The following is a 26,227-nucleotide window of genomic DNA, read 5'->3' as shown; positions in this document are numbered from 1 at the left end:
TACGAGGTCATGTAATCAAAACAGTATGGTACTAGCATAACACAGAGACATAGATCAATGGAACACAAGAGAAAGCCCAGAAATAAACCCAGGTATTTACGGTCAAGTAATATTTGACAAAGGGAGCACGAGCATACAATAGAGTAAAAATTGTCTCTTCAATAAATAGTGTTAAGAGAACTGGAATGGTACATGCAAAAAAAATGAAACTAAACCAGCAATTTACACCACACACCAGAATAAACTCAAGATGGATAACAGACTTAAATGTAAGTTGTGATACCATAAAAGTCATAGTGGAAAACATAGGCAGTAAAATTTCAGATATACCAATTAGCAATATTTTTGCCAATATGTCTCCTAGGGCAAGGGAAATAAAGGAAAAAATAAATAATGGGACTATGTCCATCTAAAAAGCTCCTGCAAAGCTAAAGTAACCATCATCAAAATGCAAAGAAAACCAACTGTTTGGGAGAATATATTTGTCAATGATACAACAGACAAGCTTTTATATCCAATATATATAAAGAACTCATAGGACTCAACACCAGGAAGACAAATCATTCCATTAAAAATGGGCAAAGTACCTGAACAGACATTTTTCCAGGGAGGACATGCAGATGGCCCATAGACATATGAAAACATACTCAGCATCACTAGCCATGACAGAGATGCACAGTAAGTAAGCGAAGGGTCTAGTCAGGGAACGTGTATAAATGATTCATGGACATGGACAAAGGGGAGGGATATGATTTTGGGAGAAGGGGTGGGCTGGGTGGGCTGGGTGGGCAGGAGCCATGGGGGAAAAATGGGACAACTGCAATTGAAAAACCAAAAAATAAAAAAAATAAAAAAACCAACACAATGAGATATCACCTCACACCTGTCAGAATGGCTATCATTAATACATTAACAATCAAGAAGTGCTGGAAGTATGTGGAATTAAAGGGAATCCTGGTGCAGATTGATGTAGCCACTGTGAAAAAAAAAGCATGGAATTTCCTCAAAAAGCTAAAAATGGATTTGCCTTTTGACCCAGGAATTCCACTGCTGGAAATATGCCCTAAGCACCCAAAAACACCAATTCAAAAGAACTTATGCACCCCTATGTTCATAGCAGTGCAATTTATAATAGCCAAGTGCTGGAAACAACCTAAGTGCCCACCAGTAGATGAGTGAATCAAAAAACTGTAGTACATTTATACAATAGAATACTATGCAGTAGAAAGAAAGAAGGAATATCTACCTGTGTGAAAGTATGGATAGAACTGGAGAATATTATGCTAAGTTAAATGAGCCAGTCAGTGAAATACAAATACTATATAATCTCACTTATAAGAGGAATCTAATGAACAAAATAAACTAACAAGCAAAATAGAACCAGGGACATGAAAACCTGGAACGGACTGAGAGTCGCCAGAGGGCAGGGGAAAGAAGGATAATGGTGGCAAGAAGGAAAAGGTCATCGTCGTCGGCAGCCGTCCGTCTCGAGAGACGATGGTGTAGCTTCTTAAGAGTCTATCTGCACCACCGAGAATGGCTGTGCAGTCCGACTCGGGAGTGACATGGTAGTATCTGTCTCCTCCCGTGTTGAATCGACATCTTGCGATGACGCTGAAGCTACAGAGCCTGGGCAGGGTGATATGGAGGGTCTGCTGTTGCCCATGCAGCAGACCCCCCCTCTCTTCGCAGCTGAAGGATCCAAGGGAAAGACGGAGTCAATTGGCTTCAGGTGCGCCGCAGGAGTTGCCGGTGTTGACTACAACGTCAAACCGCCTTAGGGACTCCGGCTCCGGATTTTCTGTCGGGGTTTACTCCCTTAGCCTTTCCCCTGAAGAGGTATGCCGCAAGGCAGCGGAGGTTTTTTGGAGTCAGAGTTTTCCTTCTCTGATGTACCCTGACTGGAAGATCGAACCAGCGACACTTAGCTCGCAGGCCGACGCTCAATCCACTGAGCTAAACCAGCCAGGGCAAAGAAGGAAAAGGTACTAGTCAAATAACATGTATGAATGACCCATGGACATGGACAACAGTGTGGGGATTAACTGTGGGAGTAGGGGGTGAGCTGGGTGGAGGAGGGAAAGGAGGGAGAAGTTGGGACAACTGAAATAAAATAACTATTAAAAAAAATCTTCTATCCTCCAGTACAGATCATTGCAAATTTACTAAAAATTTTTGAATTGAACTCTTAGTATGGATTTTATGATGTAAATAAAGTTGGATTTTTTAAAGTATACTTTACTGATTATGTTGTTACAGTTGTCCCAATTTCTTTTCCCTTTGTTCCTCTCTTCCCAGTACCCCTTTCCCTCTAGCCATCCCACCTCCCTTATTTCATGTTCATGGGCTGTGTATATAAGTTTTTTGGCTTCACCCTTTCCTATGTTATTAACTTCCCCCTGTCTATTTTGTAGCAACTAATTATGCCTCTTAGTCTCTGCAACCTTTCCCCATTTCTCCCCTTTCCCCTCTCAACTGATAACCCTGCAAGTGATGCCCACACCTATGATTCTGTTCCTGTTCTTGTTGTTTGCTTAGTTTGTTTTTGTTATATTTTTTTAGATTCAGTTGTTGATAGTTATGAGTTTGTTGTCATTTTAATGTTCATAGCGTTGATCTTCTTTTTCTTAAGTAAGCCCCTTTGACATTTCATATAATAATGGCTTGGTAATGATGAACTCCTTCAGCTTTAGCTTGTCTGGGAAGCACTTCACCTTTCCTTCCATTCTAAATGATAGCTTTGCTGGATAGAGTAATCTTGGTTGTAGGTCCTTGGTTTTCATCACATTGAATACTTCTTGCCAGCCCCTTCTTGCCTGCAAAGTTTCTTTTGAGAAATCAGCTTATAGTCTAATAGGAACCCCTTTGTATGTAACTCTCTGCTTTTCTCTTGCTGTTTTTAAGATTCTCTCTTTATTTTGAACCTTTGGCATTTTAATTATGATGCATCTTGGTGTGGTCTTCTTTGAGTCTAGCTTGTTTGGGACTCTCTGTGCTTCCTGGACTTGTATGTCTATTTCCTTCACCAGCGTTTTGAACTCTGCATCTGTTAAGTTGGCTATCTCCTCATTTGTTAGGTTGGCTATCTCCTCATCACTTAGTTCTCCCACTGGAACCTTGATCCATTCCCTCTTCTGGGTCATACTTCTCTGTCTACTGTGTTTGTTTGCCTCTCGTTCTTAGGTAGAGCTATTGCACCTGTTACGTTGTAAGGGGCCGAGCCTTAGGTATTCATCAGTACAGGACAACCTGTTTCACCATGTTGTGGTGCTGTATGTTGGGTAGAGGTTTGAGAGAGAATAATGCCGCTTGCTCAGCACTCGCACCTTTTCCAGGCACTTCTCCCACTTCCGTATGGGCCTAGAGCCTCTCTTGCTGTTTCCCTGATGGTTGTTTACAGAGTGGGTGGGTCTGCAGACATTCTAGAACCGTGGGGCCCTTTAAACAAGTGAACTCTGTTGAGAGACTGGAAGTTTCTGCCTCCATCCCAACCCCTACTGGTTTGCACAGTCAGAAGCAATGAGGCTTTATTGTCCCCGGGGCTTGAACCATGAGCTGTGCAGTCTGGGCTGGTGCTACCTGACAGCCTTGGTTCCCATGCCCTCCCCTTCTCTCCTTGCCCGCCTGAAGCTGTCTGGGTGTTTCCCATGATAGTGGGATACATCAACCCGAGCTCCATTTGGCCTCGATGAGCCCTAGACTCACAGCTGTGAGATAACGACTGAATTCAGTAGTTTCTTTTTTCTTCCCCCTATAAAACAGCCCCTCCTTCCCTAGGACCCCAGAGTAGGACCATTCGCAGCACGGCTTCCTCCCCACTTGCTAATACCCTCAGATAAACTTCTTTTCTCTGTTTGCTGCCTCCTCATGGTTATCTGAGCGACACCATTCTTACATTACCCAGGTGTCCCTCTCGACTTTTTTAAATGTTTGAGTTTTCTGCCGACCTGCTGCTGCTGCCACTGCAGCTTCCACCACACCGCGTCCTTTCCGCCCTGGCTCCGCCCCTCCTACCTGTCTGGATGAATATTTCTTCTTTATATCTTTGTTTGTTGGACTTCCATGCAGCTCAATTTTCTTTAACTTCTGGTTGTCTCTAGTTTTGAGGTAGTTGTATTACTTCCATTTGTGAAGGGAGACTCAGCGTGTCTGTCTAGGCCTCCATCTTGGGCTGAAGTCCAATAAAGTTGTTTTTAAAAGCATAGCTAGCTCAGACAATGCTGGAATGGTCTCCAGGGGGCCTGCAGGCTGTGAATGAGGGTAATAAAAGCCAAGATCCTCTTCATGGGGCCCTGTGAGGGTGGAAAAACCATTTTGGCCAACTTCTGACAGAATTTTTGACATTGCTAAATGCAACCTAATCTAAGGAGTGAGGATCCTGGAATTTGGGAACCCACACATTACCAGAAACTGCAAAGGCACAGGGTATGGATTTGAAATATGGAATTGTGGTGGCAATCCAAAGTTTGAGTCTTGCTGGCGAGCCCTGATAAAAGACTCACAAATTCATGATCCTCTCCAGTGCTGTCATGCCAAGCCACCTCAGAGAAATTGAGATATGGTAATCCTGCTTCATTCAGCAGCAGTTCATACTGGATACTCGATGTCTGTTAATTGCACACCACAAACCAGGCTCTGGAAGTGATAAAGGAAACTTACCTTTGTCACCACCCTTGAACAAGCTGAAGCTGGTACACTTGAATCTTGAGGATGACCCTGAGGTGATCCAGATGAAATTCATAAAGTATTTTAAAAAGTATAATCAACTCATGATCTGAGAGGAGAGACCAACTGGGAAAAGATGTCAATTATTACTTGGCTAGCCTTCACTTGCAATCTTACACATCCCATATGAGGCCAACTTCTTTCCCAATACAGATCTGAAATCTTACCAAGCCACTGATATTTCCTATTCCCTGTTGCTCTAGAAGAAATTTTCCTCATTTGCTTGAAGGTACCCATTACCCAAGGAATTGAATCATTCCATCTGTTCTCTGTTTTAAACTAACACTTTATTTCCCCTGGAGCAATGCTTTGGTATTTACTAATCCAATGATTGTTGTGACTTTATAGTGTAGAATATAATGAACATAAATAATGAGAATCCACTGTATCTCCAGCTCTTGCAATTTAAAGGTTTTCAGGTTAGTTCAGTCTCTAATACATATTTAATTAATTCCAAAAAATCATAGCTATAAAATTATGAGTCAAGAAATGTTAGAAAAGAATTATAGTTCAGGAAAACACGAGATAAATAAGTGGTTTTCTGGATTTTATTTCCTTACATGTTCTGGGGGCAGAAAAGAGAGAAGTTACCAATTACACTGGTCTTGGGGAAGAGTCATTTATTCAGGAAATTTTGATTTGCCAGGCATTAGTCCATATATAGGCGAGTCAAGGTAAAACAGTAAGAACAAAACACCCTGCCTTCATGGGGAGTTTACAGTTCCGTAAGAAGGCAGATACTTCATAGTATTTTAGGCGACCAGTTAGAAGGATGGAAATTGTGAGGTGATTAGGGAAGGCTGACGGAGAAAATGACGTGTTAAGTGAGGATACACGGAATTAGCCAGTGGGAACACTCCGAAAAGAGGAAACAGCCAGTAAAAAAAAACCTGTAGTAGTGGCATGTCTGGTGGGTTTAGGTGAGCGTGAGGACAGCAAGGAGGACCCAGTGCTTCCAGCTGAAGGAGACTAGAATGATGGTGGGGCTCAGACCAGTATTGTAGAAATATGAAAATTAGCTGGATCGTATGTGTAATTGTAGAGCCAATAGGATCAACTAATTGTGGGGAATGAGATAGAATCAGAGCTGACCCCACGCTTTTTTGACCTGCCTAACTGTCATTATGGAGTAGCTGGGATGGGGAAGGTCCTAGAGTGGAACAAGTTGGCATTTAAACAGTGACAGGATGTTGATTGCTTGCCAACTACCCGCGTGTCCACAGAAACACGTGACCCTTCAGCTGCTGACAGCGGCGGGAAAACTCCAGCCCCCAGCATGCCCCGCGTTCCATGCCTTGCGTTTAGGCGGGGGGCCTGCACGCGCTTGCGCAGTAAGGGAACACTATGGGAGTTGCTGCGAGGTGGTTCCTTCTAGCGTGGTAGTCTGCTCTCTGAAGTGAATAAGGCTGGTTAGGTGCTACTGGTTACTTTTCCTTTCCCGGTAAGTGCGGCGGTGGCCGCGGTTGGTTCTACTAAGTGGGTAACGATCTTTCAGGGGAGTGCTAGAGTGCTTGGCGGCTCCGTCTGAAGCACTTAGGCCTCCGGCTGTGGCTTCATAGGAGCCCTTTTTGGTCGTTAGGCACTGGCCGCTGGGGCTTCATTTGCCTTGCGGATTAGGAGGCCGGAATGTGGGAACGCTGCGGGTGGGCAGAGCCGAACAGGTCCAGCCCCCGTCACAAGAGCTAGTCGCCGGCGGCTAGCTTGAAGCAAACCTCCGAGCTTTGAAGTGTCTCCCGGGATTCGGAACAGCCACCGCGCAGCATTTGAAACGCAAACTCCTGAGACCCAACATTGAGCGTCTACTCTTGTATGGCTTGGCGTTCATTGTGGACCCGGCCAGGTTATCGACCCCTTTCCCCCTGGAAGACTTGAACTCCTGACCTTTTTTTTTTTCTCCATGACTTCCAGCATACTGCTGTCGACTTAATAGAAAATGCACATTTTTCCAATTGAAAGTTACAGTGGTTGTGGCATTTTTGACCTTTCTGCAAAAGATGCGATCGCTTATTTCATTTTGAGTACTAGTAGTTATAAAAATCACTCTTGAATGCTGACGATGTGGAGACACTACTTAATAACGGTACAGAGATTATCAACGGTCGTCGAAGCATCCCTTTGAAGGTGGTGTTTTCTCCACTTGCAGCTGAGCCAGGTTTCACACCCTGCCCTATGGGAATCCAAAACCAGAGATTATAACCGAGAGTAGCTAGACCAGGTTGTAGTGAGATTATATCCTGGAACAATTTCAGTGTTTCTTAAGTACATAACTTGTACTCCAATTGTGAAGAATAGATTGTCTACTGGAAGGGAGTAGCGTTTTCCTAAAAACAAACAAAAGCCCAAGTTGTTGAGGGATTATAGAGCTTTCTGGGTTAAGCTAATAGGTTGAATACATGTATCTAATTTTACTCACTCCTGAAATCTTACCAGAGCTACAGTAAAGGGGAGTTTTTAAAAGACAAACCCACAAGGATAGAGGAAATGGGAAAGGAAACAAAAGCAATATACTGGGCACTAGAAAGTAACTGTTTTAGCAAATTTTAGCTTAATTCTAAACCAGCAGCAGGGAATAATACTGTGAGACAATTCTATATAAACCACAGAATCTACCAAACCCACAGAAACTGGCAGTACTGGACACCTTGGGAACTTGCAAGGAAGGTAATTGTGCAGAGGATGGATGTGGGGAGCTTAATGAAAGATGACTTGCGTGCAATCTGTTTGAGAAGTAGCTAGATACCTAGATCTCCATCCCCATTTCATGCCTTTCTCCAGTTACAAGTCTGTAGGCTATTCCCTTGAGAATGAGAAACAGAGGACCCCAGGCACAGTTAATTATGGGGCTACATTTATGAAAACAGGGACCCTGAAGTCCTCCATCCTTTTCCCACTCAAATCCCAGAACTTCTGCGGTCAGACTAATACCCTACAGGCTCAGCTAAGAGAATTTTTCTACACACGTGCACACATACATGCACACAGCCCTAAAAGAGAAAATACATAATAAGCTGATCACAGTGGTTGTTTGTGGGAAGGGAAAGGACCTTGGTGGCTGAGGGGAAAGAATGTGAAGAAATTTTATACATTTTTGTTCTTTTAAAATTTCATACCATGTGCATATATTACCCATTCAAAAGTGAAATGTATTCTTTAAAAAATTAATCCCAAATGAGTATACCCTTTGAGAGAGCAGTTCCTCTCCCAGGAATGTATAGATATGTCTACACACATGTGAAAATGTAAGTACAATGCCATTCATTGCAATACTGTTTTAGTAAAAGATTGGAAACAGTCCCAATGTTTATTAATAGATGCTTGGTGAAATAAATTGTGTTCAGCCCTTCCTTGGGATGTTTTGCAGGCATAAAAAAACAAAGTTTCTCATTATATAAAGAAAAGAGTAATCACCAAGATATATGTTATGTGTGTGTGTGTTGGGGGGGGGCGTCAAAGAAAGGTATCACCAATTTATAAAGAAAAAGTAAGAGTGTGTGTACATATAAAGTAGCTGGAAAGATATGTAAGAAATGGGTAAAATTGGTGCCTTTGGAGAGAAAATCTGGGTGGCAAGACAACAGTGGCATGAGGGAGACTTTTCACTATATTTTTTATTATCTTTTGAGCTTTGAACCATATTATCTATTTAGTGAGTTAAAAAATAAATGTTATATGGGGAAATAGATGAATAATTGAGTTCCTAATATTGTTAATATCCTGAATAATATAAGATCTCTTACAGTAGAAAGGATTGCTGCATAACAACCACAAAATCTCAGTGGCTTACAACATTTCATGCTCTTCGTTCTTCAGGTCAACATTCCATGGTTATCCAGTAGTTTAGATTTTTGGTGGACTAGGTTTCACTCCAGGCTTTAGTTTTGAGTTCAGATCTGGTCTGTGTGTCTTCATTCTGGGGCCAGGCTGAAAAAAAAAAACAAAACAAAACCCTGGAGCATGCCTTTCTTATGGCTAAGGGTAAGAATTAAGAGAGTTTCTGGAAATTTGCTCTTCCTGTGCTCATAAGTGGCACATTGAAACGTTTCTATATATTCCATTATTTAAAGGAAGTCCGATAGCCAAACCCAAAGTCAATAGGGTGGAGATACACTTCCTGTTGGGAGGCTCTGCAAAGTCACATAACAAAGGGTGTGTATATAAACTTCTGTTGTGTGGTGAAAGGAAGAGTTGAGAAAGATAATTAGGAAGGAAATAGGTTAATAGAAAGATGCTGTGAAATTAAGTTAAAGATAGTTGAGAATAAATATGCTTAGAATATGTAAATGTCAATATACAGCATCATATTTTGATATGAATTTTCTTAAGGCTTTCTTGTTAAGGTATCATTGGGTTTATATTATATAACATTTGCCAGCCCCACACCTGGCTCTGGAACCTTGAAAATAAATAACGCATGTAAAGATATCAATTCTTACAGAAGTAGTTCTAAATGTGTTTATTTCAGCTACTGAATATGTCCATAGTTCTTGTATCCTATCCATGTCTGCCAGTCCAACTTTCACAACAGAATCTTCTTTTCAGGGAGATGTCCTTTGCTTCTCAGATGTAATGCACTTTGTTTGTTATTCAACAGTGAAAATGAGTCCTACAGAGGTAATATGTATTTTCATATGTTATGCATCCTCAGGGTTCCTTTTTTTAAAAAAGTCATATTGCATTAGAGTACTTTTCTTATTTTCAGCTTGTGCTGTAAGAGACACTATAGCATTAGTGGTTAACAATAAGGACTTTAGAGCAGACTGCCTAAGTTTGAATTTACTTAGTGGCTAAATAATCTTGGGCATGTTACTTAATCTATTTGTGCCTCAGTTTCCTCATCTTTAAAATGGAAATAATAATAGTATTTGCCTCATAGTATTATTAAGAAGGTTAAATGAGTTAATATATATAAAAACCTTAATAGTACCCAACACAAAAGTACTTCTTAACTAGTAGCTATTGTTAATATAATTCCTTTTCATTTGGAGGATGTTACTTGAGTTGTGGGTCTTGCAGAATGAACATAGTTATTCAGTTGTCTGAATAGGCAAGGAAGTAATTTTTGATCCCTTTATTCTTTTGAATTCCAGGTTAAATTAAAAATACCCTTTGGAAATAAATTACTAGATGCTGTTTGTTTGGTACCTAGCAAGAGCTTAACATATGGAATAATTCTTACACATGGAGCATCAGGAGATATGAATCTTCCTCATTTGATGTTGCTGTCATCCCACCTTGCATCTCATGGGTTTTTTTGCCTGAGGTTTACCTGTAAAGGCCTTAATATTGTACATAGAATTAAAGCATATAAATCAGTCTTGGTAAGAAAATTTCTTTATATTATTTACTTACAACAGAATTCTCTTTTAAAATTATTAATAAATTTTGTTAGTCATTTGATTTAATTTAAATATATTTTAATGACTGTTCTTAGAATTGCAGCAGTATATTACTTTCCATGGAGATGAATGGTCACATCATAAATGGTCCTCCATGATACTGCCAAGGAAGCTACTTATGATATAATTTTCTTACTGGATTATATAACTTTAGAATATAGATCTGGATATTTTGTCTACTATACTATGAGTGTACCACTATAGCATAGTTTTCTGTGTGTGTCATTTAGAAACTGTAAAGTTCCTGGATAAAGTAAACTGAAATTTCTTTTAATCCAAATTACTTTAAGCTTTCTAAGATTTTCAGAGCTTTAAATTACATGATAGTATTATTATCATTTTTTTTATTAGTTGGAAGCTTTTACTGGCTTTTTTTTTACATAATTTGATCTTTAAAAATATTTTAATACTTGAATTTTTTTTTTAGACTGTTGAAGTATTTTTTTGCTTACATATTTGCCTGTATTACTCAACATATGATTTAAAAGTGAAGGCCTCACCAGAAGAGCAAAGAACTGGTTACCTCTTTCCAGAAGGATCTCTTAAGATTTTGTGGTTGTCTTTACAAAGATTTTTATACATTTCAGTAATAATGAGAAATATATGTTGGTTTTCTAGTGGAATAATTTATAGGAGAAGAATTAATTTTGATTTTTTTTTTTTTTTTAAGAATTACCTCAAGACCTCAGGAGAATACAAACTTGCTGGTGTTTTCCTTGGAGGTAAGTTGCAATAGTTGTGAATACTTGTTTTTAAATCTGCTACTAATAATATAGGAATAAGTAATCAAGAATTAAAACAGATGACAGGAAGCTAAGTTAAGGATTTTTTTTTTGTTTTGGTAAGTCACTTTCTTGTGTAACATCAAAGTATATATTTAAAGCAAATTTAAACCTCATATATGTGTATTATAACCCAAAGATTTTTCCTTTTATTTATGTATCTGGTTCACCTTCTCGCAAATGACTCCTTCATGCGGATTGTCCTCACAATCCTTCATAAAAATAAGTCCCTTTTTAAGAAAAAATTTGATTTAAGATTAGTTTTTAGCTCTTCACAGGCTATATAGATGTCCATTTTAGGTATTGCAACTTGTTAATTGCCACCTTTTGGAGTTAATTTGTTGATATACAAATTTTTGGATAAACAGTAAATGAAATATAATTTGCCACATATCTCCTGCTTTATGTGTGAATGTTTATACATCAAACTTAACTTAATTTTAATTGATTTTAGGTCGTTCAATGGGTTCAAGAGCAGCTGCTTCTGTAATGTGTCATATTGAGCCAGATGATGCTGATGATTTTGTTCGTGGTCTCATTTGTATTTCTTATCCACTGCACCATCCAAAGCAGCAGCATAAACTTAGAGATGAAAATCTCTTTCGTATTAAAGAACCTGTACTATTTGTGTCAGGCTCAGCAGATGAAATGTGTGCAAAGGTGAATTACAACTTGATATCTGTGTGAATGAGAGAGAAAGACAGAAATATTTTGGAAACAATATACTACCTGTGGCATTTAGTCTCTTTAAAGAGGTGCTGATTTAACTAATTAATGCTAGTTTTGTGCCTTAGTTCCCCTGTTGTTTTGGAGAACCTAAAATAAGCATAATGACAAAATTCATCTCCCTGGAAAGAGAGTTGGTGAATGGATTAACTTTTACTTGGGAAATGAAAGATTACTCTGAATCTTGTGATTTGGGGATAACTAGACTGTACAGTTGGTTTATCATTTCAACATTCAAGCAGATTCTTCAATTTTTTAATAAAATTGACTCAAAATAGTAACTAGTATATATTAGTAAAAATTAGTTTATTTCCTAGAGCATATAATTTCCTTGGAAAAACCTTTTTAGAAGAATTATTTTGTCCAATTTACTTAATTTATATCCTCAATAATAAATTCTTGACTGTTCTGTAGTATTGCTGTTTCTGAGAGATGGGAGCTGCCTGCCACTTCAGTAGACATTTTCTTGCACATTCCATTGCCTCAACAATTATTTATAGAATAGGTATTTCATGAATATTTAGTGAATGGATACTACTATAAGTGGGGTGGGAGAGAGTTTTTATTAGACACAAATTGAGCATTAGTCTAGTATCCTCTTCTTCTTTCCTTTAGAACTTGTTGGAGAAAGTCTCACAGAAAATGCAAGCTCCTAATAAAATCCACTGGATTGAGAAGGCAAACCATTCCATGGCAGTGAAAGGACGGTCAACAAATGACGTTTTCAAAGAAATAAATACACAAATTTTGTTTTGGATCCAGGAAATCACTGAAATGGACAAGAAGTAATTGTCTTTAGTTGAAAGCCATGTTATTTTGAGTACAAATACGGTTAATTTGATAAAGAACATAACTCAGCATTATGAGGTATACTTTCAACTAATGTTTAATACTACCCTTTTTTTAAAACATGTTTTAATTGTGAAATTGATGTCTTTTACAAAATGTCTTTTGAAAGCATAGTTCTGTGACGATGATGCACAGATATTGAAGCTGGTCTAAATAATTTATTTTTATTAATACAGTTAAGTTTGAAAAAAATTAAAGTTTTGAATTTTGTTAAAATGAAACTTTTGTCTTATTTCTGTGCAATTCAGAATAATTTTGCAGAGGAGTCTCATCTTTAAAAAGGCAACAACATTTACTATAGTAACTTAGTCACTAATTCAGGCCCGCAACAATTCTCATCTGTATAATTGTAGTAGCCTAATTGATTTTTCTATTTTATTGTCTCCTTGCTTCAGTAAACCAATTGAGACCTCCAACTCCAAAACTTGGGAGATCTCCAAAGGTGACTATTAAGGTTAAAGTCCTTAGTTCAGGCTGTTTACAACAGGCCCTATCAACATTTTAGCCTTATTTCCCACATACTCTGAACCTGTACATAGTACTCCAGGTAACATGGACTACACAAAGTTTCAGAACTACCCAAAGTCTGTCTTCTCTTCCTGAAACTTTCTTGTTTAGTTTTTGCCTATTACCAAAATCTAACTCATTCTCTTTCCCTCTTTATAACTTTCTTTCAATTACCCCAACCAAATATATAATATTTTCTTGGAACCCGCATTATATCTTGCTCTTTGTTGTTAATTGTTCTTTGCCTTCTCAGTAAGTTATTGACATATTTGCTCCATACCACTTAAATTACATACTCCTTCAAGTCAGGGAGTAGTTTTTACTCATCTTTATATCCATAAACACTTTTTAATTATTTATTCAGTGCCTTATGCTTTCATTATTCAATCAGTATTCGTTGTATTGAACTAAGATATTTACAGAAGGAGAATTTCTAGCCATTATGAGCAATCCTGGTTTTATATTACTATTTATACACCTATTATTGGGACATTTTTCTTGGTAAATAAAGAATAAAAACCTAGTTCACAAAGTCCAGATAGCTCAAAGACTGTGACATTGGTAGATATAGATTTTTTAAAACTTTAATTTTTTTTTTTTAGTTTTTCTGTAGCGTGTATTACTGTTAGTGATAGGATTTCTCTGGTGTTCATTATTCTTGTCTGTGATTTTTAAAAATAAATTTAGCTTAGCTAATACTGCTCGCTTGAGATTGAAATAAGAGGTTTCTAGTGCAAAGAACAGAAATGTTTCATTTGTGCTGAAAACTAGGTAATTATACTTTAATTAGTAGGCAAGTACACAAGTAACAAGCATAAATGACAAAGCCCTAGAAGGGGATGCTCTTTACCTCTGCAAACTTAACCATCAGCATAAGTGTTACCCAGACACTGCTTTTCAGGTCTTATAAGAGCGATTCAGTGGTATACTAGAGATTAAGTTCCATAAAGCTATGAAAAACCTAAGGAACTAGAGTAAATTGTTAAAACATTGAATCCCCTTTAAGGTGGTTAACAGTAAATGAATTAGAGAATGCGTGCCATTAAGGAAAAAGAAATTGAGTGTTTTGCCAGCTGCATTATATTTTATAGAGGAAAAAAAACTGAGAAGAATAAAATCACCCTGACTGTGTATGTAGGTGGGGAGTCAGAGGAGGGTATACTTTACCCTGGAAAAATCCAGAGGTATTGCTGAAGTATTTTCTAGAAGTAGTGAATGCCTACTATGCATTCTGGAAGGCTATTCTTTGCAAAGACAAACTCCAAGATCATAAACCTAAATAAATATACTAACTACCTGGTCCAGCAGTGTGGAAGACTGTAAACTCTAATGCTTAGAATGTGCCTTTGATCTTATTGTCTTCATTAGGGAAAATAAGAATCCCATAAATCTTCCTTGCACTCAGTTCAACTTAGGTGACCAAAGAGGCCTAAACAGTTAACTCTGGTTTAAAGAGTAATACAGTATTTATTTTCTCAGCCCACCTTGAATAAGTGAAGATGAAGTATTAATTACATCTTCAAAGGGAAAGTATTCTAAATCCAAGGTAGTGTTAACATTTTCGTTAATAGTCCAGATTTTATCTACTTTATTTGCAACTAAATTGAGGGAAAGTGAGCAGGAATTAAATCTGGCTCTGCCTCACTCTATTTCTGACATCAGGAAGCATTACCGGTAGCTACTCCTTGGAATCACCAGACAGGATGAACAGGATTCACCAGGAGACCATGGTAAAATCTGACTTTGGTTTTCAGCGTAACAGGAAACTGTTGAAAGACATTTCAATAGACCCATCTAGCAAAAATAAATATAAAATTAGGTGTTATATTTTAAGGTTTAGGAAAAAAATCCACAGACCCATAAGAGACAAGTTATCATGTCCTACATAGTAATGATGGGACATATACTAAAAAATTATTTGGCATTTATTTGAAATTTAAATTAAACTGAGACATCTAGTTTTGTTTTATCTTTTGTTTCTAAATCTGGCAACCCTATATTTTCCTGATCATAAAGAGGCATAAAATATAATATTCCTGCTGATAGTAGAAAATGGTTATGTCTAGTCAAATTTGTTCTACATTTGAATTACAAGGCAAGGATAACCCAGCTATGCTAAGGGACTCTACAGAATTGTGTTTCTTTTTGAGAAATGTATAGAGAATTATTTATAAATATTTAAGTAAAAAAGCTATGTGTAGCACCACACATCTCACAAATGAATTTTCATTATTACTAAAGGAAGTTGCTATGAGCACAGTTAAATATCCACTATGACATGTACCTCAATTTATTTAATCACTGCTGCCCTTGATAAGACACTGAGCAGCACTGGAAATTTTTTTTTGGCAGAGTAGTTCATGTGGTTTTGAAATGAGGTCTTCTGAGTAAGATATCAACCTATTTTACAAATAAAAATGTCAAAGCAAATTTATTTATTTTAAAAGGCTTTGATGAGTGGACTCATCAAAAATATAATATATTTTTGAACTTATGGGATGTTCTAGAGTCCTGGACTTTTCAAAATGATTGGATGCCAATTGTCTTTATTTTAATTGTCCTAGGATTTATTTTTGTGATCGTGCTCGTAAAGATTTGTACAAGGTTTCAGAAAAATCTAGCACTTCCAGAAAAGGGTAGTTCAGATGCCCAGAAGGTAAGAAAAATGGTTTGTTTCTTCTTTCCTGTTTTTCAAAATCACACATAAGAATAACATAAAATTGTGAAACTTTGATATTAGGATTACTCCTCTAACATTTTATTGTCTCCTTTGAAATAGAAAGAAGACAGTTGCCTGAAAATCATGAAATTTGGTAAATATATAATTTCATATTTTAATATATATAAAACTTGTTTGGTCTTAGTTTTCCCATTGGTGCTCTTTTTTTATTTCCACTTATCTCTAGATTATTGGTCAATTCATTCATCTTCAGAAGAAAGGTAAGTATTATATTTTGAAATTAAATGAAACAGGTTGGTTTTGTTTTATTCAAAATTGAATTTACATCTGAATTCTAGAAAAGGTTTTTTCATATGTATAGAGGGCTACAGTTGATCATCATAATTCCATCTAATACTGACTTTAAATGGTTGCTTTGTTCTAAGCTGTGTTAATGGCTTTTAATATATTATTGACATTATCCTTCCAGATAGGTAGTTTTTGCTGTTTTTACAAATAAGGAAAATAATACTTAAAGAGGCTAAGTGACTTGCTTCTCCTACACCAACCTCTCTAATATGCACAAAGAGGTAGTAACAACCAGTTTTAGTAATTCAGTTGAGAAAAGACTTGTTTAGCACTATTATGAACCTATCAAACCTTGAGCTAGGTGCTGCAGGAGTGACATGAAAGGAATTTATACAATCAGAATTCATCAGCATCATCAGAATGTCAGTGCTAGGGATTAAATACTGACTGCTACTCTTGCTGCAATCAACAATTTCATTGTTTTCATCAAAATACATTCAACAATCATGAGATATACAATGGATATTGTGTTTGGTACTGGGATACCAACAATAAGATAGTCTCTGCTCTCAAAGAGCTTATGTTCCTGTGGAGGAGACATACACAAAAGATGACTGCCCTGCAATATGGTAACACAGTGAAAGAAATATTATGAGAACATTTAGGAAACAATTAAGCCAGCACTGATGGAGAAAGAGAAAATGACACATACATAGCTTATTTATTGACCTTGGATAAAGCTTTGATCCAATCTTTTATCCTCTGACTTCAAAATATGGCCCACTTTCCATTAAGCTAGGCTCCCTAAGATTGACTGTTCCATTGCTCTGCTTGTTAGAAAGTTCTTTCCTATTGAGCCCAATTCTGCTTCCTGGGAACTTACTTCATCAGCATGCCCTCCATGGATGGCACCTCAACTATTTGAACACAGCTCCTCTGTCCCTGCCCTATAGATTGACATCAACTACACAGTTGTCAGAATGCACGTCCAAACTTCTAAGCTCTTTCTTAGACCTTTGAACAGGAATTTCTAGGAGCCTAGAGTCTGTGCATTTTAAAGCTTCCAGGTAATTTTGATGTGGCCCATCACAGTCCAATATTTAGGAACTTCGAACCTAACTAATCCAGCTCCAGGCACTGGAGTTCTGATTTGTTTCTTAAAGCAGATACATAGAAGATGGTTTTTTAATATAGTATTACAAAGAAACTCTATTGATAGGGTATGCCGCTCTAGTTCAAAGAGGTACATGTTTCTATCCAGTTTCATTTTCAGAAAAATAGCTTTTTATTAAGTTTATATTAAAAAGGGCCTAGCCCTGACCAGTGTGGCTCAGTTGGTTGGAGCGTCATCCCATAACTGAAAGGCCTCCGGTTTGATTCCAATCAGGGCACATGCCTAGGCTGCAGGTTCGATCCCCGGTCAGTACACATGCAGGAGGAAACTGACCAATGTTTCTCTCTCACAGTGATGTTTCTTTCTCTCCCTCTCTCTCTCTCCCCACTCCGTCCTTCCTTCTCCCCCCTCCCTTCCCCTCTCACTTGAAAAAGAATAAAGAAACAAAAGAAAACAAACCAAAAAAAGCCTAAAAATTGATACTAGAAAATGCTAATCAGGCTTACTTCTCCAGATAGTGGGATTAAAGATTTTTTAAAATTTCTTCTTTGTCCTTTTCTTCATTTTTAAAGCTTGTAGGGTGAATGTGTGTGTGTGTAAATGTGCATACATATATTCATATACATTGCAATCAGGTTTTAAAAATTATTTTAAAAGTTGTAATGATGACCATCTTTTACTATTTCTTATAGAGATGATGACATCTGATGGAAGTTACGTTACAGAAATACAGGACACAATCATAGAACTGAACCTCTTTGGGAATAATAAAAGCTTTAGAATGATAGATTTGAAAAAGATTCCAAGCCACCTCCCTTCATTTAAAGGAGTTGGAAAAAAGACCTAAGAGTCATAAGACCACAGCATATCCACACAAAGATCTGGAGTTAAAAGAAACAAACATAAAGAAAAAAAAGTGACAGCAGAGAAAAAAGTACCAATGTTTGATAAAAATAAAAATAAAAATAATGTCTTATATAGACTCAGGCTAAATCACCATTCATTTGGCTCAGTGGTGAAATACAGTCCCTCACAAATGAATGATTATTTCCTATTTGCCTAAGACTTTAAATTCCATGCCTTATATTCCATTTTAAGGATTTTCAGGCTTCCAAAATGAGCAAATGTTCCTCTTTCTCTTTTAACTGCCCCTATTTATATTAAATAACTTACAATGGCTTGGTTTTTGAATAATTTTTCTGATTTCTTACTCGCTGCTGCCGCAGCTGTATACCCCATGTGTCACAGTAAGGCTTTGACTACATCCGTCTTATATAGAGACTGTTTTCATGTCTTCCATGCAAAAGTTTTCCCTTTCTCTTGGTAGAGAGTCTTATGTTATTTCTGAGTGGTGCTAAAATCAGGATCCAGTTTGCTGCATGCACATCCCTTCCTTCAGCCACAGGACTTTGGCTAATAAGCACAAAGTTTGCAAGTCCATAAAACCCCCAACCACCCAACCCCCACTTCTTAAAAAAGTGAAATATAAGTTCATATTTCAAACTATCACAGCGACTAAATACCATTGAGGGCAGTCTCTGCTCTGTTGGAGTGGTTTTCTGGATCTTTTAAGGATGTTTCTATATCATGTTGCAAGGATAACGTGTGTGAGAGAAAATTTAAGAGACATTGAAAGAGCAAAAGAGAGCAAGATTGAGAGAAGAAATTCTAACAAAGTTAATGTGTCTGAGTATTGGTGGGTAATGCTACCCTAAACTTGTGGACTTCCACTGGCTGGCTTTTGTTCATAAAATGCTAATCCTTTTAGGTATAGAAATTTCTGCCTCATAAGGCAAAGGTATATTTAAACTTAACAATTCAAAATTATTTTGAGGATTCTTACAAGGAGTACTTTCTACTATCTTGCAATAAAGCCTCATATGAAAAGGGAGCAACCCTATGTTTGCTGCAAATCCTGGCATGATATCATTTCAATCCACAAGGTACTTCCAAACATTATATTGCTAGGCCAGATTTTCTTAAGATTCAGTTCCCAAATTTATCAGAAATACATTTTAGACTTGGGTAACATAATAGCTGTCCCCCAGCTCCAATTGCTCTGTTTTTGCCTTTCATCATCCACAGAATAGGTTTAGTCATGTTTAATGGTGTCCCCTCCACTGCACAACCAGGATGGCAGCTCCTTCAGCTTTACTTGCCCAGGGACCTAAGCTAAAAAGCAGGTGTTCTTTTCAGCTCAGCAGATGCTAAGACAATAAGCTGCACTTTTTAGAGCCCTTTTCAGCCATCTCTAGTTCTAGACAGGTGCCTAAGCTCTGAGCAGCAGCATCTTCAGCACCTGAAGGAAGGACTATCTCCCCAGATGACTGGTTTGAGGCAGAGTAGGAGACTCCAGAAAGATGGCACCCATTGACCTTCATTTCTTCAACACCTCAGTTGTTTTCCTAGTGATGGCATTTTCCAGCTAACGCGTTAATTTCCATTTTCTTTAAAAAAAAAATTTCCATCTCCTTTTAAATCTAGGTTTTGAAATTACTTTTATTGAGATATAACTGACATGTAACATTGTAATAGTTTCAGGTGTATGACAAAATGATTCAATATTTGGATATGTTGCAAAATGATCACTGTAATAAGTTCAGTTAACATCCATCTAGATTGTTCATATAATGAAGCTAAATAAAAAAATGTCTTTATAAGCATAGCATTACAAGTAACCCCTATTTTTCATTATTTACCTATCAAAATTCACAAATTTGTTTTATCATGTGTATAAATCTAAGGTTGTATATGTTTTTAAAATTTTTTATCCTCACCCAAGGACATGCTCATTGATTTTAGAGAGAGAGGGAGAGAAACATTGATCGGTCGCCTCTCGTTCACACCCCAACCAGGGACTGAACCCACAACCTTGGCATGTGCCCTGACCTGGAATGACATCTGTGAACCTTTGGTCTATGGGATGATGCTCCAACCACCTGAGCTACATTGGTCAGAGCTAAGACAGAATATTTTTGTAAAGAGAACTTTTAAAGAGAAATGAAATATAGATTAATTTCTGCTTTTCACCAGAATGTATTCCTGGCAGCTCTGTCATATACTGGATCCTTGTAAAGGAAAGTGTATTTTTCTCATCAGGATATGTAACCATTAGGACTGCCTGTCTGGACAGGGACTTAAATAATGTCATAAAAGCCAAGATATAGCCTTTATAACATTTACAGTCATTTGACATGGTACAATTATTTTCCAACTCTACTAAACTAAAATGTTATTTTGACTAAATTGTTTACATAAAAGTGCAACTCTACCTGTCTCTAAAATATGGTCTTCTCTAAAACTACCAGGCTAGCACAGGTGCAATAAATGAAGATAATGTGCAATAAACATACTTTTGTATCTTTTTAGACCATAAAAGGGTCTTAATGAGAGTATATTTATATATCCATGTTTCTTTGCACTGTTGATTGGGAAGTATAAACATTAGCTTATTAACCTGTGAAATGATGAGCCATTCAAACTCAGCCCATTGACTTTCTTCCTATTCTTCACAGTCTCTGGTTCATGATATGTGGGAGGAAGGGAAGAATGAATGAATGTCTGAGTCATAGAGGGGGTGGGGTCGGGGAAAGAAACCTGAGCAGGCATGAGTACCTGATGGTCTGTCTGCTCCTCATAGATATTCCATTGGTGAAAGCCTTTGAGAAAAAGAGCACAGCCCTGTGCCAACTCCTTGTACCCAACTGGCCTGTACCAGCTCCTGAATTTTAGGAATTTTGTGAGCTGGTTATTAAACACAGCTATTATTGAAATTTAAGTTATATAAATTTACAATTAAATAGTTTATATAAAAGGTAAAGTTACAAGTATATGACAAAAAACAAGGTAATAAATACAACTCACCATGAATTATTTTAGTACTATACATTTGATGATTAGCTATGCTCTTCAGGCCATTGACATCCCTTACTTCTGGATGTTAAAAATACTCCATGATGGTGTGCTGCTGCACATCTTTTACCAGTAACATTTTACTGGTAGTTTGATATAACTAAGATGGGAATGTTTACTCCATGGTAATCATCAAACCCTACAAATCAGTGCTGCTTCCCCTTGCCCAAAACTGGTCGACAAACACTTACCAGTCACCATGATCTATTCCTCTACTGAGTTCAGAGTAGCCTTCCAGCCCCATGAGAGAAGCTAGGGCCTCCTTTGTCATTCAAAAATATTGTGTTGGTATTGTTAGATGTCAGTAGCTTTCCCATAGAGGTATGTGAAGGCCATAGGTCTTCTTTCCTCCCCTATGGTCTTCCTACAACCCTAAGAAGAGCACATGACAGGAAAGGACAATGTTTTCCCTCTCTTCCCCTCTCTCTAAAATCCATCATGGATAAATAAAAACAAAAACTTTATATAACAAACTTCACAAGTAATTATAAGATGTTAACAGCCTCTCCCTTGAGATAGGGAGAAAAAGCTTACCACTATTTCTCTTCCATATTATACTGGAGAGTTTAGCCAATTTAGTAATTTTAAAAAGTAAAAAAGCAAAGTAATAAAACATGCAAATTTAGAATGATAGAAATAAAAGTACAATACTCATGGATAACATGATTATTTATGTAGACCACGGTCAGCAAACTTTTTTTTAAAGGGCCAGATAATAACTGATTTAGGCTTCGTAGGCTATATTCAGACCATATTCTTTGTACTTTTTGTCTTGTTTGGATTTTTTTTTACAATAATTTATAAAAATTCACAAACCATTATTAGCTTGTAGGTCCTCTAAAAACAGTCTCTGTGGTAGATTTGCTGACCCTTGGAACTGCAGGTAATTTACAATAGAATTATTGAATTATGTAAGTTTAGCAAAGCTCCAACATTTCAATATATAAAGCTCAAATGTATTTAGAAATTCTAACTACAAATGGAAAATAAAATTTAAGAAAGCAATATCAAATACTTAGAAACAAATCTAACAAAAGACATGCAAGATTACTACAAAAATTTATAGCACTACTTAGACAAATTAAAAATAACCTAAGTCGACTTCCGACCAAGATGGAGGCCTAGACTGACAGGCTCCATCACTCTCCACAACTAAGAAGGCATACATCTACTGCAAAACCAGAAATAACTAGAAGTTCCAGAAAATAAAGCTACATAGAAGTCCAATGTATGAAGTTATAAACAAGTGGTGCTTGTCCGGATGGGTAGGAGGGACGAAGCTGGGGCAGAGAGGTCAAGCTCTGCTGGCAGTGGCAGCTGTGGTGACAGCAGCGGGACAGCAGTAAGCACAGACACCCATACTTAAGGGGAGGCAAGAAGTGCCTGGGAAGCACCCCCGACTGCAGACCAAACCTATCAGCTTGTGATTCCAATGCCGGGAGAGGCAGACCCCCATTGCCTCAGACTGTGAAGGCTGGAGTGGGTGGGGACAGAGGAAGAAGCTCCTGGTCTCTCAGCAGAGAGTAAACGGCAAGAATCCATCTTGGACCCCCGCCCCCACACACAAAATGCCACAGCATGGTGAGAAGGGTCACTCGGTACTGACGAGTGCACAGGGCTCCGCCCCCTATAGCATAGGAGGTGTGACAACCCCGACCAGGAAGCAAAGGTAAACACAAAACTGTCAGAATGGCACAGATCATGATAGAGATCCCAATCACACAGATGACAAGACAGCAAATATCTGATCTTACAGATCAGCAGATTGGAAATCTTTCTGAGGCACAGTTCAGAGCTTTGGTTATAAGAAAGCTTACAGACCTAACAGCAGATCTTAAACAAGATGGGGAAGGGATGAAGGCTAGTCCTGCTGAAATGAACAAAAACACATATGAAACAAGTGGTGAGGGAAGGAAAACCAGGGATCAAATCAACAAATTGGAATATAGGGAAGGAACAAATAGTCAACCAGTGCAGAGAGAGGAAATGAAAAGTGAGGAAAATGAGGAGAGGCTCAGAAACCTATGGACAGCTATAAACGGGCCAACATCCAAATCATAGGGTTGCCAGAAGGTGAAGAAGAAAAACTAGAAATTGAAAAATTATGTGAAAAAATAAGCTGAACTTCCCTAACTTGGAGAAGGAAATAGACTTACAGGTCCAGGAAGCACAGAGAGTTCCAAAAAAACTGGACTCAGAGAGAACCACACCAAGGCACATTACAATCAAAATGTCAAAAATTAAGGATAAAGAGAGAATCTTAAAAGCAGCAAGAGAAATTAGGGGAAAAGGGGACAACTATAATTGAAAAATCAAAAAAAAATAAAAAGCAAGAGAGAAGAGAATCACATACAAAGGGGTCCCAATAAGACTATCAGCTGATTTCTCAGAAGAAACTGCAGGCAAGAAGGGACTGGCAAGAAATATCCAAAGTAATGAAAAGCAAAAACCTACAACCACAATTACTCTATCCAGTGAAACTGTCATTCAGAATAGAAGGGCACAGAAAGTGCTTCCAGGACAAAGTAAAACTGAAGGAGTTCATCAGATCCAAACCACTATTATATGAAATGTTAAAGGGACTGGTTTAGGAGAATGAGGATCAAAACTATGAACATTAAAATGAAAACTGTATCACAACAACCAACAACAGTAGCTGGGGAATCAAAACAAAGGCAAACTAAGTAGGTAACGAGAATGAGAAAAGAATTATAGGTATGGGAAACATATTGGGGGGAGGTCAGTGTGGAGGGAAAAGGGAAAGTGAGGGAGATGGTACAGAAATTAAGCATAGTAGGAGGGAGTGGAGTAGATAGGAAGATGTTGAGAAGAACTGTATGCACAACCAATGGTCATGGACTAAGGGGGGGGGGACAACTGGAGGGAGGGGATTCATTGGGTGGAAGGGAATAAAGGGAAAGAATTGGGACAACTGTAACAGCATAATCAATAAAGCATATTTTTAAAAAAAAAACCTAAGTAAATGAAGAGACATACCAGGTTTGTGTGTTGGAAGCCATTTTAAAGATGTCATTTTCTCCAAATTGATCAACAGATCATGTGTAGTCATATGTAATCTTTGTGTGTGTGTGTGTTATTGTTGTTCAATTACAATTGTCCCAATTGTTCCTCCATTGCTCTCCCTTGCCCCCCCCCACACAATAAATCTCCACCCTGTTGTTTATGTCCATGGGTCCTATATACTTGCTCCTTAATTAAACCCTTGCCCTTCTTTCCTTAATTATCCCCCTTCCCCCTCCTCTCTGGTCGCTGTCAGTTTGTTTCTTATTTCCATGTCACTGGTTCTAATTTGCTCATTTGTTTGTTTTTCTTCATTAGGTTCTTCTTTATAGGTGAGATCATATGGTGTGGTCAACTGCTCCTCGTGGTTTAGGGAATTGTAGCCCAAGCCTGAGCAAGACTGCCGCCGGCATTACAGCTGCGCTTGTCTTTAAGTCTTAAGTCTCAACATAAGGCTGTGTGTGAAACATAACCGAAGACCAGGGGAATTAGATTTATAGATTGCTTATTATGCTTTAGAACTTGCTCTGCTTTCTTTATCTATAATATAACATAAACATTCTCTAGCAAGGAATGTATGAAACCTTGCATCTAATGCCAGTGTGGCATCAAGATGTTTGATAGACCCTGACACAGACTGGTCACTATACCCTCTGTACTAGTACATGTAATCTGTTACTGTCAACTGTAATCCTAACGCCTCCAAGCTATTGATGATTCATGAATCTTGACCTTGTATCTCTCATGTGTATCCTCCTCAATAAAAGGCATGAGGGAAGGCCTAATCACTCTTCTCCACTAGAGAGAGCAGTCACCTTCCTTCCCCTAGACATAATAAAATGTGCTGGGTAAAAGTTTGTTCCACCATGGTTATGAAGCCTCTGCTGAATAGAGCAACTTCCAACTGAGCCTAGGGTGTGTGCATAGTATGGTATTTGTCTTTCACTGCCTGACTTATTTCACTAAGCATAATACTCTCCAGTTCCATCCATGCTGTCAGAAAGGATAGGAATTCTTTCTTTCTGCTGTGCAGTATTCCATTGTGTAAATGTACCACAGTTTTTTGATACACTCATTTACTGATGGGCACTTAGGCTGTTTCTAGCACTTGGCTATTGTAAATAAGTTTATGTAATCTTTCTTGTGGAATTTTTCAAGCTGATTCTAAAATTATATAAAAATTAAAAGTCAAAGAAGAGTACAGCCACCCTTGAAGAAGAACCTGGTAGGAAGATCTGCATTACAAGAAATCAAGAGGTATTGTGAAGATGTAATAATTTATATAGCAATTAGTATTTGTTGCTAATACTAATACACGTTGGTATTTTTTAATACACATGCACATGCACACAAGTATTTCTTAAAGTAAACTTTAAAGCCAAATGTTAAACAATTACTATAACTATCTATAAATATAAAGATCAAATGGGGATTCTAGGCATAAATCCAAAGATTTAGTTGCCTTTATTTTCTCATTTGTATATATTGCCTATTAAGAATATGAGTCACTAAAGTATTTGGTGATCAATGTTTTTAAATACTTTCCAATCCCTCCGGATGGAGATTTTTAAATTCTTCTCTCTTTTAAGATAAATAATAATGTGTTCATAAACCAAGAACAAAATCTATATGGTAAAAGCCTATTTATAAGATTTTGAAACTAATTTTTTTAAAATAAGCAGAAAAAATTATTGTATCCCCTACTTACACACACACACACACACACACACACACACACACACACAAAGTCGTGTCTAAGGCAGAAGCTTTAACTTTCTTCTCCTAAACAAAGGGAAGGAAAATAAACATGACTTTCACAATGCCCTCCCTTAGGACATTGAACTTACAAGATTAAACCCTCCACCTCAAAGCAGAAGAAAAGTGTGGGGAAAGGCAGGATGTATTATACTTGTAGATAATGTGTGGCAAGCACAGAATATTCACCTGGTGACTAGATTATCTTTCCAAATTCTACTTGCCATTTCTCTGTGTCAGTGAGTAAGAGTGGGAAAGATGAGTCAATCTAGAAAATTGATCAGTATAAAGCCCAATAATCACATCAATTGGTATTGGCATAAACACAGACATATAGGTCGATGGAACAAAGTCCAAAAATGGACCCATGCATGTGGGGTCAATTAATTTTTGACAGAAGTGCCAAGGTAACACAATGGGGGAAAGTATAGTCTTTTAAACCAGTAGTGAAAAGTAAACTGATTACCGTATG

At 37.6% G+C, this 26,227-nt stretch overlaps 1 protein-coding gene, 1 long non-coding RNA gene and 1 pseudogene across 3 annotated transcripts; all 3 read left to right on the top strand.

Annotated features, from left to right (window-relative positions):
- The first annotated feature begins 4,508 nt into the window (after positions 1-4,508).
- On the top strand, positions 4,509-4,855 carry LOC149996263 (intraflagellar transport protein 22 homolog pseudogene; annotated as a pseudogene).
- Positions 4,856-6,067: 1,212 nt separating this feature from the next.
- Positions 6,068-12,920, top strand: TEX30 (testis expressed 30). 2 transcript variants are annotated; one of them, XR_016507411.1, is made up of 7 exons: positions 6,068-6,166; positions 9,265-9,336; positions 9,813-10,043; positions 10,792-10,843; positions 11,358-11,563; positions 12,245-12,496; positions 12,874-12,920. XR_016507411.1 is itself a non-coding variant. In XM_090258170.1 (6 exons), exons 2-6 carry the CDS (start codon positions 9,292-9,294, stop codon positions 12,416-12,418), a joined length of 708 nt encoding a protein of 235 aa, XP_090114296.1. In that variant the 5' UTR covers positions 6,068-6,166; positions 9,265-9,291; the 3' UTR covers positions 12,419-12,699. The 2 variants fall into 2 exon arrangements, 1 of the variants encoding a protein (XP_090114296.1); XM_090258170.1 differs by lacking the exon at positions 12,874-12,920 and having other exon boundaries at positions 12,245-12,699.
- A 2,842-nt stretch (positions 12,921-15,762) lies between these two features.
- Positions 15,763-24,770, top strand: LOC149996261 (uncharacterized). The gene is made up of 3 exons (XR_016507430.1): positions 15,763-15,798; positions 15,892-15,925; positions 24,319-24,770. It is a non-coding gene; the product is annotated as an uncharacterized LOC149996261 (long non-coding RNA).
- Positions 24,771-26,227: the final 1,457 nt, after the last annotated feature.

Source organism: Furipterus horrens, unplaced genomic scaffold, assembly GCF_987537825.1.
Source record: "Furipterus horrens unplaced genomic scaffold, mFurHor1.1.pri manual_scaffold_12, whole genome shotgun sequence".
In the NCBI taxonomy this organism is placed as follows: Eukaryota; Metazoa; Chordata; class Mammalia; order Chiroptera; family Furipteridae; genus Furipterus; species Furipterus horrens.
Note: the sequence above shows the minus strand (reverse complement) of the source record. Positions and strands in the feature narration are given on the sequence as shown.

Bases quoted from the DNA above. Each gene is read 5' to 3' on its own strand.
- TEX30 (XM_090258170.1), top strand. From the start codon at position 9,292: ATGCACTTTGTTTGTTATTCAACAGTGAAAATGAGTCCTACAGAG. The intron at 10,044-10,791 runs GTAAGAAAATTT...TTTTTTTTTAAG, and splicing joins AAGCATATAAATCAGTCTTG to AATTACCTCAAGACCTCAGG. The intron at 10,844-11,357 runs GTAAGTTGCAAT...AATTGATTTTAG, and splicing joins TGCTGGTGTTTTCCTTGGAG to GTCGTTCAATGGGTTCAAGA.